This window comes from Capricornis sumatraensis, chromosome X, assembly GCF_032405125.1.
Source record: "Capricornis sumatraensis isolate serow.1 chromosome X, serow.2, whole genome shotgun sequence".
Lineage (NCBI taxonomy): Eukaryota > Metazoa > Chordata > Mammalia > Artiodactyla > Bovidae > Capricornis > Capricornis sumatraensis.
The window spans coordinates 84,639,005-84,655,462 of NC_091092.1; the positions used below are offsets into that span (position 1 = coordinate 84,639,005).

General features: G+C 52.7%; 1 protein-coding gene across 3 annotated transcripts; it reads left to right on the top strand.

The window, feature by feature from the left end:
* The first annotated feature begins 3,437 nt into the window (after positions 1-3,437).
* CDK16 (cyclin dependent kinase 16) lies at positions 3,438-14,774 on the top strand. Of its 3 annotated transcripts, none has more exons than XM_068962251.1 (16): positions 3,438-3,478; positions 8,758-8,965; positions 9,573-9,706; positions 9,809-9,934; positions 10,020-10,076; positions 10,175-10,289; positions 10,951-11,045; positions 11,143-11,205; positions 11,459-11,582; positions 11,784-11,904; positions 12,014-12,111; positions 12,196-12,301; positions 12,383-12,425; positions 12,571-12,661; positions 13,443-13,520; positions 13,621-14,774. In XM_068962251.1, exons 2-16 carry the CDS (start codon positions 8,764-8,766, stop codon positions 13,656-13,658), a joined length of 1,491 nt encoding a protein of 496 aa, XP_068818352.1. In that variant the 5' UTR covers positions 3,438-3,478; positions 8,758-8,763; the 3' UTR covers positions 13,659-14,774. The 3 variants fall into 3 exon arrangements, with proteins under 3 accessions (XP_068818352.1, XP_068818351.1, XP_068818353.1); XM_068962250.1 differs by lacking the exon at positions 3,438-3,478 and adding an exon at positions 3,844-3,922; XM_068962252.1 differs by lacking the exons at positions 3,438-3,478; positions 8,758-8,965 and adding an exon at positions 9,057-9,470.
* Positions 14,775-16,458: the final 1,684 nt, after the last annotated feature.

Below are 16,458 nucleotides of genomic sequence, written 5' to 3' on the forward strand. Positions count from 1 at the left end.
TTCCAGGGAAAGAAGGGACTTCCTGGAGCTGTGTAGTTCATGTGGTAACCCAAAGGGCTCAGCCTCATCCCAGCTGCCAGCATCCCAGGCAGAGAAAATGTGGGAATTGCCATGTCTTCCCCCCTGTCCTTCTGCTTAGGAAGAAGTGGCAGCATGGGTGAGGCCATAGAGAGCAGGTATCTTGGTCTCTGTGACTTCATTGGAGCTGGGTTCAAATGAGCCTTCTCTGTCTTTAGCTCCTAACTCCCTGCCTTATTGATTTTGAGAGGTAGTAAAAAGTAGTGTTTGAACAAGTCCTTTAACTTCTCTAACCTTGTTCATCCTCTGTGAAGGAAAACGTATGGCAACCAGTCAGCCAGGGCTTGATCACTGTGGCTTATGTCCTTGGGGAAGATCCCTTCCCACCTGGATCGAAGCACTCAGACCCTGGACAAGCCTTCAGCATCACGGTTCCCAGCGCCAGGAATGCCTGTGGTGCCCTTTGTTCAACTTCCCTGCTGAAGGGAGGGCTCAACAGCTCTGCTGGACTGAGGAATGCCAGTGTTTGTGCATACTTTGAAGTTGTGATGAAAATATTCGGCTGAGAACATCTGTGGAGGAAAAGCTTCTTCCTGTCCCTCAGGTCTGGGCTTCTTGTCATGAGGCTTCCCACCTGTGAGAGCCGGCTGTGGGTTGTTGATTGGTTAGAGCAGGCAGTAGGAGGCCCACCACAAACCCTACCAGGACTGCAGAACTTCCCACACTCTGTCTTAGGTCTTGGCTGAGCACACCAGACAGTTGAAAGCACCAGTCTGACTGGCCACATGGTGCCAGAGGTTGCCATTCATAACCACTGTCTTTCACCTAGCCAGACTTCCAGCTTTTTCCTTTTCCATTTAGAAATTCCTTCACTCAAACCTGAGTATTGGGAATTGCACAGCCTGGCCTGAACTTGACCTGACACCCATCACAGCCTGTCTGCACAACTTTTGCCTCCTGGGCCAGCTCCAGGCCCCAAGCACAATGTATGCCCTTGCCTACCTCTCTCTGGTTACTTTTCTTGGCCTTTGCTGCTTGGGTGACCTCATCCTTCCATACTTCCCTTCATTCTCCACCAGGACATTAGGGATAGAAGTGCTTTACCTCTGGGATCCATTTACTGGTCATGCTGGCTGGCTAGGTCAAGTGGAGAGGTTTTCCCACTACAACTACTTTGTCCATTATTGCTGCTCTAGAGTACCCCAAACACTCTACCTCTGTCCACTGTTTTTACTGTTGCAGCATCTGAGGCTTGCACACGAACTTGATTTTCTGCTTCTACTATCCTGGTACCTTTGGGTACTTTAGGCCTTGTTCACTGTATCCCCCTCAGCACAGCTCCTGGATCCCCTTGCTACCGAATTCACACAAGGTATGAGAACAGCTTTTTCATCAAGAACCCATGATTTCTGGTTGCATCTTTGTTGCCCACACATGCCATTTTACTTCTCTGTCATTTTTGTCTACCATTATAACACCAGCAAGATGGGAGACCAGGGCTCAGTGGGCAGTTTCTAGTCACTGCACTGAGCCCTCTGCATCCAGCAGGCACAAAGGACAGGGTAGGGATAAGGTGGTCTCTTGTCGCTGCCTAATACTATTTATCATCAGTCACAACAAACATTTGTCAGCTGCTTACTGTGAGCCAGGCAGTATTGCAGGCATTGGAGACAGCAACAGATTTTTAAAAATCCCTATCCTGGGGTGGGAGGTGTGTGTGCATGCACATACTGGTGAGACCTAGAATAGACAGTAAACACAGTAAGTAAATTGCATGTTAGAAGTTGATCAGTGCAATTCAAAAGGTCTGTAGAGCCAGGTGAGGTCTGGAATGATGGGGTGCAGGTAGGCAGTTTTAAATAGGGGAGTCAGAGAAGGCTTTATGAAGAAGGAGACATTAAAACAAGGACTTCAAGAGAATGAGGCATGTGAATATCTGAGGGAAGAGCATTCCAGGCAAAGGGAACAGCAAGTCCAAAGTCCCTGAGACTGGATTGTGCCTGCTTTATTCAGGAACAGCTAGGATAATAGTATGGCTGGAGTGGAGTGAGAAGGGTAACAGATGAGGCCTGGGAAGTAATGGACCTGAAGATCTATCCTGAGGTGGACTTTTGTCAAGTTTTTCCAATCTCAACATGCTCTGGTAAATCCTTGTTTGCATGAACTGGTATGGCCAAGGGTATCATAAAGGGAAGCCCAGAAGAGGTGGGGGATATGGCTTTAGACTGTGTAAAGATGTGCAATGGAGTCTACCTCCATTTGAACTGGGCTTGGTGATAGTGTAGGAGTTTTCCAGGCAGAGAGGGGTAAGGGATTAGGTTGGCTTGGCAATGCTTGACACACAACAGGCCCCCAATAAATAAAATGGAAAACTTGGAGAACGCAGGAGGGAGTCATGGGCGGGGCTCTGGAGGCTCAGAAGAGGTAGTTGAGAGGTGGCAGTTCAGTTCAGTCACTCAGTCATGTCTATTTGCGACCCCATGGACTGCAGCACGTCAGGCTTCCCTGTCCATCACCAACTCCTGGAGCTTGCTCAAACTCCTGTCCATCGAGTCGGTGAAAGGTGGCAGTAAAACCCAATTTAGGGTGCAAGTCCTCGGGCGAAGGGAAAAAGACGTCCCCTTCCAAGTCAAAGCCCCAGCCATGCCAAGTAATGCACTCGCCCCTTTAAAGGTCCGTCTTTCCCATGAGCCTAGGCTCCACCCTGTGAGCTTCGTTGAAGGAGATGGGAGTGGCTAGAGGCGGGATGAAATTCGATTGAGCGATCTTTTGACCAATCACCTTGCGAGACATTCGACCTATGGTAAGGGGAGCTCAGAAAAAGGAGACCCGCCCCCTCCACGGCGAAACCAATGAAAACCTGGCGGAGGCGTGGTCAGGGCGGTGAAATCACGCCTCTCAAGGCAGGCCACGCCCTTCATTCTTGCTCAGCCTCACCCCAGGGAGCAAATCCGATTGCCAGGGCGACACCTCAAAGGGCGGGGCTGCAAACGTTCACAGTTGGAAAGAGCTCGCGGTCCGGGAGGAAGGCGGGGGAGCTGCTGGGCGGGGCTAGACACTGTCCTATCTAAGGTGGAAAAGGCCAATGATTCTCCAGGCCGCCTCTCCGAGAAAAGTCATCTCGCGAACCTTTAAAATCCCTGCCTCCCGAGGCACCTCGGGGGACTAGGACTGACTGCCTCATCTGTCTTTTTCCTCCTTGCAAAAGTCCCGTTTTCTATTATGGGGATGTACCAAGTGAGACCGAGTAGGGTGAGCGAGTGGTGACCAGCACGCTGGTCACTGGCTGCTGCCCACTTCGGCGTTAGCAAACTTCTAGCAAGATCGGAAGTCAGTACTAAATAACCTCTACATTTCCCCGCTGGCGCCGTTCCAGGGCCAGCGCCACATTCCCCAGTGGGCGCGCAATGGCCGCGCCCCCTCCCGCTGCGGACGGGTCTTTTGGTACCTGCAGTCCGAGGTGAGTCCCCTCCTTCCCACTTCACCCTTTCCAGCGCGTGCGTGCGCATGCGCGGAGCGCGGCGCGCGCAGCGGTTTGGCGGTTGGCTGTTCGGCCCTGGGATTCGCCGCGTCTCCGTGAGCAGTAGGCTCTGAACCGCGAGCCGCCGTGAGCTCTCGGATTCCAGCCGGCGCCAGCGAGCCCGGGGGCATCGCCCGCAGCGGCCAAGCTCATGGCCGGCTGAGCGGGACGCCGCCTCCGCCTCAGCCGCCGCCGCCGCCGCCGCCGCCTCCTCCTCCTCAGCCGGCGGCGGCCCGGGCCCAGCAGCCATGGCCGAAGACTACTGGGACGGGCGCCTGCGGCGAACTGGAGGAGAAGGAGGTCGCGCGGCCTCAGCCCGGGCCGCCGCCCCAGGCGCCACCGCGCCGGCCCCGCGGCACTGAGGTTGCTCGCGCGCCCCCGCCGGTGAGCGCGTTCACGAGGCATGGGGTGGGGGCTGCTCTTCCTGCAGAACCAACCCAGACCCCGGGCGGTGCCCAGGGGTCTGGGCTGCACCGCTGGCCTGTGCCCCCTCCCCCAGCGAGTTTCCCAGAATGCACCGGGGTGGGGGGGTCATTCAGGGCCTCACTGACCTTGGCCCCGCCCTGGGCCTGGTCTGGGAGCTAGGGATGGGAAGTACTATGGGTGCTAGTGGGGAGTAGGGTGATCGAAGGACCAGGGGGTGTGTAAATGGGTGGCAGAGTGGTGAAAGACTAGAGGTTTGCTAACGGGGGCCTCAGCTGTGAAGGGGTCAGAGCATGTGGTAATAAGTCTTAACCGCTGTGTAAGGTTTTGAGGCTCAGTGTGTGCTAGCAGAGGGGCGGTGCTGGACCCGAGGATGAATAACAAGGAAGAGGACGTCAGAGGAGTGCTGAGATATGCAAATGGAGTTATAGCTGTAGAAAGGCCCTGTGGGTGTTGCTGGTGGATAGGTGGTAGAGGTGCCGGAAGGTTCGCTGGTGGGATCGGAGCTCTGAGGTCCTATGTGTGGTAAGGGAGTCACGATGGTGTTAACATGTGTATTTGTCTATGAGGGACTGCAGGGTTTGAGGATACAGTGTGCTCATAGAGGGCAGGGTCCAGTGTTGAGAGGGTGCCAGTGGGGTGGTAGCTCTCAAGGGTATGTGCATATGGTAATAAAGATCTGGGCAGTATAAGGCCCAGTATATTAATGAGGGCAAACCGGTGGAAGACCTGAGCCCTGTGCTAATAGGTATCAGAATTGTGGATATGTGTGTGTGGGGAGTGGGGATTGGTGGTCAGGGAAGAATCTTAGCATTGTAAGAGGTTCATTGTATTAAGGATCAAAATGGTGTGAGATGAGTTTGTATCTATGAGGTCAGGGGATGTGAAATTGTGTGTATGTGTGTGTTAGACACTCAGTCGAGGCCGACTCTTTGCGACCCCTTGGATTGTAGCCTGCCAGGCTCCTCTGTGGGGATTCTCAAGGCAAGAATACTGGGGTGGGCTGCCATACCTTTTTTCAGGGGATCTTCCCACCCCAGGAATCGAACCTGGGTCTCCCACGTAGAAGGCAGATTCTTTACTGTCTGAGCCACCAGGACGCCCTATAAAGAAGAGGCAGGGTAATGTATGAAGTTCTAGTGACTGCTCATGTGGGTTTAGTGACAGAAGTATGTAAATGTGTGGCAGTGTGGGGAGAATCAGAGCAGTATGAGCTCTGGAATATGCTAGTGAGTGTCAGAATATTGTAAAGATAGTGTGTTCCTGAGTGCCTGAGATTTGTTGAGGTTCCAGGCAATGGCACCCCACTCCAGTACTCTTGCCTGGAAAATCACATGGATGGAGGAGCCTGGTGGGCTGCAGTCAAAGGGGTCTCGAAGAGTCGGACACGACTGAGTGACTTCACTTTCACTTTTCACTTTCATGCATTGGAGAAGGAAATGGCAACCCACTTTAGTGTTCTTGCCTGGAGAATCCCAGGGACGGGGGAGCCTGGTCTATGGGGTCACACAGAGTCGGACACGACTGAAGTGACTTAGCAGCAGCAGCAGGGAATGCTAATGGAGGATAGATATGGAGAAGATCTTGTGTGCAATAAAGAAGATGAGGGCTGTGAAGGGATCCAGTTGTCAACCAACAGGGGTTATAGCTGAGGAAGAGTTGAAGCAAAGAGAAATAAAAGAAAAGAATATGTGATGGTCTAGGTGTGCTAAAGTGGATTAGAGCCATGGAGGGCTGAAGTGCGCTACTGGGACTCCGGGCTGGATGAAGATCTGTGTGTGCTAATGAGGGTCAGGCCATTATAGAACAGCGTGTTTGTGTGTCCCTGGAGAATGGGGCTGAGTACAGGTTCAGGGTGTGCTAATGGGGAGGCACTGTGAGGCCCGGTGCATGGTAATAGGGGTCAGGGTGAAGTGAAGGTCCAGCCTGTGCTGATGGGAAGTGGGGAGACAGGGTAGTGGGAGGACCAGAAGACATGTTAATAATGATCACAGCTGTGGAGGGGTCTGAGTATGGGCAAAAACAGGTTCAGGGATCTGCAAGATTCATTTTGTGTTAATGGGATTCAGGGCAGTGCGAAGGTCCAGTGAGTGCTAATGTAGGTTACTCTCTACAGCTGTAGAGGGTCCCAAGTGCATGTAAATAGGGATCAGAATCTTGCTGGGGAACAGTGAGTGCTGTGGAGAAGCTAACAGGCAGCATGTGGTGCTAAGAGTTAACTTAGAGGAGCCGGCTGGGTGCTAACAGAGTTCAGTGTTCTGTTGATGCTTTGTATGCTAATAGGGTCAAAGATAAATAGGGACATTGCGGTGCTGTTGGCAGTTAAAATGCAGAGAAGCCTTCCTGAGGGTCCAGTGTGTACTGAAGGAAGCAGGACACTGAGAGTCCAGTGTGTGCTTATGGGATGATGTGCCTGAACAGAATGAGGATGGTATGTTCCTATGGGAGTTACTAGAATGTGATCGTTGTGTCCTCAGTGGCTGGTGTGATGTGAGGTGGTGAGTATCCTTGGGTATGAAAATATTTTGAGGATGGAAACATCCCCTTGGAGAGTCAAAAAGAACATGTGCCCTTTTTTGAGTGTGGTTGTGTATCCAGTTTCTTGCTTCCTCATTCACTATTCTAAAATCTAAAAATCTGAGAAAACTGAGATGATATTTAAAAGTTTTACTGCATGTTAATGTTCAAGTGTCTCTGCTCACAGGACCTGGTGCAGGGTCCCCCTGCTGGGAGCATTGCATGAAACACAGGTTTTGTACCCCCATCTTCCTAAAATCTCCCCAAAACTAAGCCCTGGAACATGTCCAGCCCTTGGAATTTCCACTTAGAGGTCATGGACCCATGGCTCCTTCTGGCTCCTTCCTCCATCCAGCCCTACTTACAATACACTCCCCCCACCCCCCTCAGATCCCCTATTCCCTTCCACAACAGGCAAAACAACTGGGTATCCATGCCATATGGACAGACACAAGAGTCTTTGGGGATTAGCCATGCTTCATCTTCCTCAGCCTCAGGTCCAGTGTTCACTCTCCTGGGTCTTTTTGCTCTTGTTATCCCAGGTTGGACTTCATCCTCTTTATTGGGGTCTTTTCTGCTAGGCTGGCCCCTCTACCCTTTTGGGGGTGATGAATTCAGGCAGGCAGAAGTGGGGTGTGGGGACCACTGGGGTAAGCACCTGATTTCATGGTAACAGATGATTCACTTCTCTACTCAAATCCAGCCCCAGCCCAGCCTCCTATCTAGCTTCCCTTGGGCCCAGGGCCATCTTAGGCCATGCTGTGAGTCCAGATGGTCCCTGGGCCAGGTCTTTCCCCCTCCTTGCTGGCCCAGAGCCAGGAGGAAGCAGAAGAAGGCCAGCCTAAGCCTTTTGGTGGCCCCGTTCCTGCCAGCAGCCCCATCTAGGTCATCATCTTGCCAATGCCAGTGTCCCTGGGCCACCTTGTCTGGGGTTGTTAATGAGTAGCAGGGACTCACCCTGACAAATGTTGGTCCTAGGTCCTTAGCTCTTGATTCATTAATTTCTGCCATGAGCACTTTTTGAGCACCTGCTCTGTTATCAGTCACTGTTCCAGGTCCTCAGGATATAGCTGTGACCTAAACAGACATCCATCTATCCTGGCAGAGCTGATCTAGTTATGGTGGTGAGGAGACAGTAAAGAATAAAGAAACCAATAAGTAGATGGTGTGATTTCTGAGGAGATGATAAGTGCTGAGGGGACAATTGACAAGGTGAGGGAGCTCAGGATGGTTCAGATTTTAAATAGGGTTATTCATGGTTATCTATGAAAAAAAGTGATATTTGAGCAGTGGCCTAAAGGGGGTGAGGGGGTGAGCTACTTTGAAATCTAGTGGAAGAGTATTCTAAGTACCGGAAACAGCCACTGCAAAGGCCCTGAGGAGGGACTTCTAGTTGCAGAACAGCAATGAGCAGTGAGGTGAGGCCAGAAGGGTAGTAGTGTGAGTGGGGTAAGACCTTGTGGGCCACATGAAGGACTGAGATGTTTATTTGGGGTGATAAGGGACACGTACATTCTCAGCTAGACAAGAAATGTGACCTGGCTTGTAAAAATCTCGGTGGGACCCTGTGGTCCAAACCTGATGGAACCTTTCCAGCAACTCTCAGGACAGCTGGTGTACTTTGAGATCCCCCCACAACCCCACCCAGTGGTTGGGTCTGGGCAGGAAACCTCTCCCTCTCCCTGTACCCCTCATCTGGGTAGCCCAGTGGGGTAGTCCACTAGTCACCTTGATGATGGTTGCTGGGGGAGGCGGGAGGGACCTTGTGGCCATGGGGAGCGTTTTGCCTTGGCAGTTGGGGGTGATGTGGGGCTGATGCCAGCGGAACATGCCATTGTATGGACATCCCTGGGGCCGTGTCAGTGGTCTCAGGGTCCTGAGAGAGTCCCCCACCTCACCAATGGCTGGGTCCATCAGTGCCGCTGCACCTGAGAATGCCTGCTTGTAGAGCCCTCTGCTCCCACAGTGAGGCTGCCCCCAAAGGGGCCAACACTTCACCAGTTGTGCCCTTTCCCTCAGCCAGCCACCCAAGCCTTAGTACCCAGGTGGGCTCTTAGGAGCAGGGTCTGCTGGGTCTGGTTGGTGTAGGTGGCAGGCACTGACTGAGGTCTCCATCCGTGCCAGGTTTCCAGGAATCCTGCGTGATTCCAGGGTTCCACAGTGGTTGGGTGGGCACTGCTGCAGGTTCCTGTCAGTGCACCTCACTGGGTTTTTGGGGGCCCATGAGGGTCAGGCGACTGCTAGGGTGGGACCCATTCCCATCCCTACGCCCTGCTCAGGTCGCCATGGATCGGATGAAGAAGATCAAACGGCAGCTGTCAATGACACTCCGAGGGGGCCGAGGTATAGATAAGACCAATGGTGCCCCTGAACAGATAGGCCTGGATGAGAGTGGCGGGGGCGGCGGCAGTGACCTTGGAGAGGCCCCCACACGTGCTGCCCCTGGGGAACCTCGCTCTGTACGGGGCCCACTCAGCTCTGCACCAGGTGGGTCCACTGACCATTCCCGCTCCTAGCCTGGTCCCCAGGGGTGCTGCCTGCCAACTGATTTCTTCTTAGACTTGTATTATTTTCACTTTCCTTTCTCCATTTTCTCCCCCACCTCTGCCATCCTTGCTCAACACCCTCTCTCTCTTGTCCATCTGTGCCCCTTTCCTTGGCTTTGTGCCCAGGTCTCAGGGGGAGGAAGGGTACCCCGCCTGCCACAGCTGCCCCAAGCCTCCCTCTGCCCTTCTGCGCTCTGTGACAGCCCCTTCAGGCCTCCTGGCACCTGCCTGCCCCAGGCCTGCCTTCCCAGGGCATTCGGCTACTTCTGCCGCTGCCTGCCCACTGGCCCTGGGCAAGCCACAGTCTCAGCTCGCCGCTGACACGGGGTGCTCCACTAGGTGACTATTGCCCCCCCTGCCCAATTCAACCTGTCTTGACCTGTGTGAACCTCCCAGGGTCTTCCCACCCTCTTCCCTGAGGAACTCCAGGCTGCTCTGGAGTCCATGTGCGTAAATGTGTGATGAGGGAATGTGTTATGGGGGTGGAGGGATTTGTCCTGGGGCTCCTGAGCCCACCTGGTGTGCCCTCCCCCTGTCCCCACTACCAGAGATTGTGCATGAGGACTTGAAGATGGGGTCTGACGGGGAAAGTGACCAGGCTTCAGCCACGTCCTCCGATGAGGTGCAGTCACCAGTGAGGGTGCGCATGCGCAACCATCCCCCACGCAAGATCTCCACTGAGGTGCTTAACTCCCTGTCCGGGCAGTGGTGGGGCTGGAAAAAAAGGGTTAGAGATGGAGATTTGTAGTTGATGGTCCTGTTTCTCCCCCATCTTGCCTGCTAGGACATCAACAAGCGCCTATCACTACCAGCCGACATCCGGCTGCCTGAGGGCTACCTTGAGAAGCTGACCCTCAACAGCCCCATCTTTGACAAGCCCCTCAGCCGCCGTCTCCGCCGTGTCAGCTTGGTGAGCATCTTCTATTCCTGTCCTCTTTTCCTCCTCCCAGTCCCTTCCGCTGAGCCTACTTCAGTCTCCCTCCTTTACCCAACAGTCTGAGATCGGCTTTGGGAAACTGGAGACCTACATCAAGCTGGACAAGCTGGGAGAGGTGAGAGACAGCCAGGAGACCCATGGTAAGGCTGGGGATCAGTGGGAACTCCATGTAGCCTCATAGCTTCTCTCCTGTCACTGTTCCTCACATCCCAGGGTACCTATGCCACTGTCTACAAAGGCAAAAGCAAGCTCACAGACAACCTTGTGGCACTCAAGGAGATCAGACTGGAACACGAAGAGGGGGCACCCTGCACCGCCATCCGGGAAGGTACAGGTCCCACCCCATCTGTTCCAGGCTTCCCAGGCTCTCCCCATGGTGTGTATGTGCACATACACACCCATAGTGAGGACAGGACTGGGGGTTCTGGGACTTCTCTCGTGGTGCTCTGGGCTTCATGAAAAAATGCTCATCATCCACATATCCAGATAATAAATCAGGGTAACCAGGAGTCTTCTGTGTTGAGAAGAGTCAGGTAAATTGTTTGCTTTGGTTCTGGGAATATCCCTGAAGTGCTCACCAGTTTACTTGACACAATAGTTTCTAGTCAGAAAAATCACATGGAATGAGTCTGAATTGTATAGAAATTGAGTGTACAAACTCATTTTTACATGAAGCTGCAGGTCTGTATACTGAGGGTTGGAACAAGGGCCCTTTCCAAAACCAAAAACTGGTTGTAAAGATCTAGTGTCACGTAAGCTTAAGGCTGCGATCCCAGGTTCTGGCTCTGCATGTCTGGAACTTGGGAACACATCTTCTTCCTGATAGCAGGTGGGTTGGAGCTGGGTTGGAGTGGACTGTGAGCCACCATCCCAAACCACACAGGGAAAGGAGGAAACCCTGGGCTTGACCCTGTCTAGTCCTCCTCCTCGCCTCTGTCCTGAGTATGGGCCTTGACTTGTCCCCCGTCCCAACTCCCTGCTTCCTGCAGTGTCCCTGCTCAAGGACCTCAAACACGCCAACATCGTCACGCTACATGACATTATTCACACGGAGAAGTCCCTCACCCTTGTCTTTGAGTACCTGGTAAGGTTGGGTGGCCATGGGTCCTGGGGGAGGTGGGGAGATGGCCAGGAGCCACAGGATGTGACCCTCTTTCCTTTACCTGCTCTTCTCTCCTCAGGACAAGGACCTGAAGCAGTACCTGGATGACTGTGGGAACATCATCAACATGCACAACGTGAAAGTGGGTGTGGGGCAGGAAGCAGGGGCACAAGGGGGCCCCCACTCAGCCACTCCACCCCACAAATCTCCCAGAAACAGACGTTTTCCGTTTGGCTTTTTTGCTGGGAGCCCTTGAAGGGCGTTGGGACCCTATCCTCTATTTGTGAGACAAGGCTCTGGGCTCAGTGCTTGTGTTTGGGAGGGGGAGCAGTGCCTGCTTGGGGTCAGGCTGCTGGCTACTCTTTGACCTCTGCCTGCCGTTCCTGGGTCCCCAGCTGTTCCTGTTCCAGCTGCTCCGTGGCCTGGCCTACTGCCACCGGCAGAAGGTGCTACACCGAGACCTCAAGCCACAGAACCTACTCATCAATGAGCGAGGAGAGCTCAAGCTGGCTGACTTCGGTACCCCTGGCCTCCCCCTTCATCCCAGTGATCCCCCAACCTTACTCTCCCAGCCCCTCCTTCCCCCTGACCACCTCGTCTCAGTCCCTCCCCTTCAGCCTCTCTAAGCTTCACTTGGGAAACCCTCAGTCCCAACTACATTCTCCCCCAGACGGCCCATGACCTCCTCAATTCCAGCTGCTCATTATCTCCACCTATCAGGCCTGGCCCGGGCCAAGTCAATTCCAACGAAGACCTACTCCAACGAGGTGGTAACACTGTGGTACCGGCCCCCTGACATCCTGCTCGGGTCCACGGACTACTCCACTCAGATTGACATGTGGTAAGGACAGGCTGAAGTGTGGCAGGGGCCACGCAGTAAAGGGGAGTGGCTTGGTCACAACAGCCAACCAGCCAACTACCTGCCTATTCACTGTGCTCTCCCTGCTCAGGGGTGTGGGCTGCATCTTCTATGAGATGGCCACAGGCCGGCCCCTCTTCCCAGGCTCCACAGTGGAGGAGCAGCTGCACTTCATCTTCCGCATCTTGGGTAAGGAGGCATGAACCCTAGGAACTGTGGGGACATGCAGGGAGGCCCTGTGAGATGCTTAGGATAACTCCGTTTCCCCACCAGGAACCCCAAATGAAGATACATGGCCAGGCATCCTGTCCAATGAAGAGTTCAGGACATACAACTACCCCAAGTACCGAGCCGAGGCCCTTTTGAGCCATGCACCCCGGTGAGGCTGGTGGGTGGGTGGCTGTTAGGGGCCAGAGTACCCAGACTCAGTTTAAAACAGGTCCCCTTGTCCTTGAGGTAGAGTTGACAGCGACGGGGCTGACCTCCTCACCAAGCTGCTGCAGGTGAGACCACCTTCCTGGGCCACCCTAGGGGGCTAGCGGATTCCAGGTGTGGGGAAACAGAGCTACAGGGGCAGGGTCTGGGGCAGGGAGGAAGAGAAGCCTACTTGTTGAAAGTGTCAATACTCCCCCACCCCAAAACACTCAGTTTGAAGGTCGCAATCGGATCTCCGCAGAGGATGCCATGAAACATCCATTCTTCCTCAGTCTGGGGGATCGGATCCACAAACTTCCTGACAGTGAGTGGGGCTGGGGAATGGACTAGCTGATGGGGGCCTTTATGGAACAGGATTTCTGCAGATAGCTGGGCAGTTGTGTTGAGTTCTAGCTGTGCCACCTCTGATGGGGTGAGGCATATGCCCTTGTTCACATATGTGATATGTTGTTTTTTACAAAAAAGTTTTTTAGCTTTCAGTTTCTTTTACATTTCATGTAAATTTTCAAACATAAAACCTGACAGAACATCCATCACTTTACCTTAAAATCCCATATATTTATATATTAAACCAAGTAATACGGTCTATTATATATTGAACCAAATAATAAGTCCCCAGTACTCCAACAAATGATCAACTCATGGCCAGAGTGGTTTTATCTATATTCACTCTGATTATTTTACATCAAGTCTCAGATCCATCATTCATCTATACAATTTTAGCATGTACCTCTAAAATATTTTCTTAAGCACAACAATAATACAATGGTCACACTAAAAAAAACACACACACATCGGATTAACCTCAGTAACAACCCAAACATCATCCATTATCTAGACTTAACAGGTGGTAATTGCAATACCACTGTCACACTTGACAAAATTACTAATTTCTCAGTGTCATGTAATAGTCTACATTCCATTTTCCCTAGAAGCTGGTTTGTGTGTGGGATTATTTGGCCAATGAAAGTCAAGACTCAAAGAAAATTAGAAATTTTTCTAATTGCCCTGATGGGGTCACACGGGAGGTGGTCCTGGATTGCCTCATGGGTCATGCCCCACTTCTGTCTCTCCTCCACCCACAGCTACTTCCATATTTGCACTAAAGGAGATCCAGCTACAAAAGGAGGCCAGCATTCGATCTTCGTCCTTGCCTGACTCAGGTAAGTGTAGGTGTGACCCTTGCCCTCTTCCCTGCCCCCTGGCCCCCGTCCACTTACCTGCTTGCTCACCAACAGCCATCCGCTCTGCTTTCCCCTGCAGGCAGGCCAGCTTATCGAGTGGTGGACACCGAATTCTAAGCCACAGACCGAGGCCCCAGCAGGCAGCAGCTGGAGGGATGCCACACCCCTCACAGGGCAGCCCCCAACTGCATCCTCCCTGCTTGCTGCCTGCCTACCTGCCTGACTCATGCTCCCATGCCCACATGTCCCCTGCTGCCTGTCTGAACATCCGACCATTGGCCTGTTGGCCCACCCATTGGCCTGTCTGCTGGGTGCTAACAAAGCTCTCATCGCTCCTTCGCCTGGTCTGTCTGTCTGTCTGTCTGTGTCTCTTTCTCTCTCTGTCTTGGTAGTTGCTGGTGGACAGCGTGGCCGTGCCAGCCTCCCACACTGAAGCCAGGCCTAGACCTCTCCCCATCATACCCTCCCCCAGGACCACTACCCCATGGCCATCCAGGGGTCTGGAGCTAGCCCAGGCTGGGGATCTCGACTCAGACAAGACATGGTGATGCCTTGGGTCTGAGGCTCCCCTTCCTGCTTTCCTGCCTCATGTTGTGTGGGCCTTGTTTGTTTGTTTCATTCATTGTTGTTTTTTTAATTATTTTAAATGAGGTTTTCATTTTTTAAATGCAATATCTCTGTATACAGACTGCTGGGCCCCACTCACTGTGTGTGGCCCTCCCACAGTATTTTGTGCAATGAAGCCCTGCTCCCAGCCTTTTCATGGCAGGGACATAGCCCCTATTCAGAACCCTGATCATCACCAGACCCTGGGGTCAGCTAAGGGAAAGCATGCCTTGACAACTCGCCTTCCAACCCCCACCTGCCATCCCCAGCCACAGGGGGACTTGGGGACTACTGGAGACTCTCTGGGAGATGGATGAGGTGGGGGGCCCCCACTCTTTCCCTCCTGCAGTCCCATAGCTGGGGCTTCCTTCTCAGGGTCTCCCTACCCCAGCCCTCCTGCCCCCATCCCGCACGGTGCTGTTGAGTAGGGGCCCTGCCAGGAACTGACCAACTCAGCAATGGAGCCATAGTGTATATATGCGCACAAGCAGGGACAGAGGGGCGCATGGGAGGTTGTGCCCAGGCATTACCCCATAACCTCTGGGAAAAGTGAGACAGGGCAGGGACAGTCTCTGGGGTCAATTCCCAGATGGGTGGTTACCTTCCCTTCCTCCACTCTAAACCCTGGGGCCCTCAGATGGGGTGGGAGGGCAGGGGCAGGGGCCCTCCTAGGGGAGTTGGGAGGGGTGGGTTCCTGAATGCACCGTAACCGCTGTATGAAATATTAAAAAGTCTAAAGTGAAAAACCTGATTGCAAATCCCTGTGGGGGTGCGCTCAACCCAGGGTGAGTACTGGGACCTTGGAGAATTCACACTGGGTGCCTATTGTCTAGAAGAGCACTGCGAGTGGGCCAGGGATGTGTCAGGACTATGAAAAAGCATCTGAGGGGTTGCACATACCATGGTGGAACATAATAGCAGGTAGAGCAGGCTGTATAGAGGATGGGCTAAGGATTGAGCAGAGAGGAATTAGATTTACCCCAGAATATGAAACCAGATAGAGGATAGACTGTTAGCTATGGAGAGGCTGTTTCTTTGAAAGACACTTGAAAGGCCCAATAAAACCAGGATTTGGGGGAGATAAGACAGAGAAACCCAGTATGACTAAGACATGTCTAGCTGGGACCATGAGGCAGGCCAGTTGGGAATATGATAGGGTAGATTTTAAACCATGGAGAAGATAGGGGAATATTTTTAATACATGGGTCAAATTTAGGACTAGGGCCATTGATGGAAGTTTAGGTTATTGGTATCTAGGAAGTAATGGAAACCATGGACATGTATGAGATGACTGTGGAAAGAATGCAAAGGTTTGTGAGGCCAGAAGTCTATAGATAGCCTGGGACTCAAGTTGAGGCTTTGATTTCCTCTGTCCTGGGAGTTCTAGCTCCTGTCCACCATCTTGAGCAAAGCCTAGGATAGATTTCCAGGCAGAAGATGTGGGGTGGGCAGGGCCTGCCAGATGCTATAGGAAATGCAAGCCTAAGTGGCTGGTTGCTGAAGTCCAGCGGTGCCAGTGGACTTCTACTGTGTCCCTGTAAGCACTCTGGTGATAGTCTACAGCCTTATGGTTCCACAATGACTGTTAAGTCCCCAAAGATGGGAAATAAAGCAAGGAAAACCACCCTCCCTGTTTCCTTATAACGGCTAAAACTGTTAAGCTCAGCAGACTTTTTGTGCCATTCTTTGGCTAGAATCAGTTGACATGGCCACTTCTGATAGCAAGGGAGGTGGGGGAAATGAAGACCTTGCAAAAGGGGACAAGATTGCCAGGCGGGACTTAGGACTAGAATTCACCCAACTGCTCTCAGAACTGGTAGGGTCATCAGTGTGGGCAGAGATTGGTCTCTGGAAAGTGGAGAAATCAAACCTAGGGAGGGAGGCCTCTTGTTGGATTGTAGGACGGACAGGCTTCAAATTAAATTGGGAGGAGGTATCTGCAGATGGGCAACGAGAGTCAGTTCAGAGAACCTGACAAGCTTCAGGTAGGCCTGAAGGGTATGTATCTACCATGTGCCAGATCCAACTCGAATGCCACTTTACAGATCCTGCGGTGAAATGGCTGTTCCCTTTCCTCAAAGATTACACAACTGAGTTGTGACCCCCTCATCTGTGCCAGGTCTGAGCTGGAGGCTGGCATCAGTAATTCACAACTCCTGCCCTACCAAAGTTAACTGAAAATAGAAGTAAATTGTGAGATCATGTGTATTGGTGGCAGTGGGGTTTGAAATTGTGCAAAGAAAGGATATTTTGGACACCTGTGTGTGCATGGGCCTAAAGGTGAAAAGGCAAGGTGTGTGTTTGCGTGTGG

Excerpts from the sequence above, each read along its gene's own strand:
- CDK16 (XM_068962251.1), top strand. The coding sequence starts at position 8,764 with ATGGATCGGATGAAGAAGATCAAACGGCAGCTGTCAATGACACTCCGA. Across the intron at positions 10,077-10,174 it reads AGCTGGACAAGCTGGGAGAG|GGTACCTATGCCACTGTCTA; the intron begins GTGAGAGACAGC and ends CTCACATCCCAG. Across the intron at positions 12,302-12,382 it reads CTTTTGAGCCATGCACCCCG|AGTTGACAGCGACGGGGCTG; the intron begins GTGAGGCTGGTG and ends TCCTTGAGGTAG.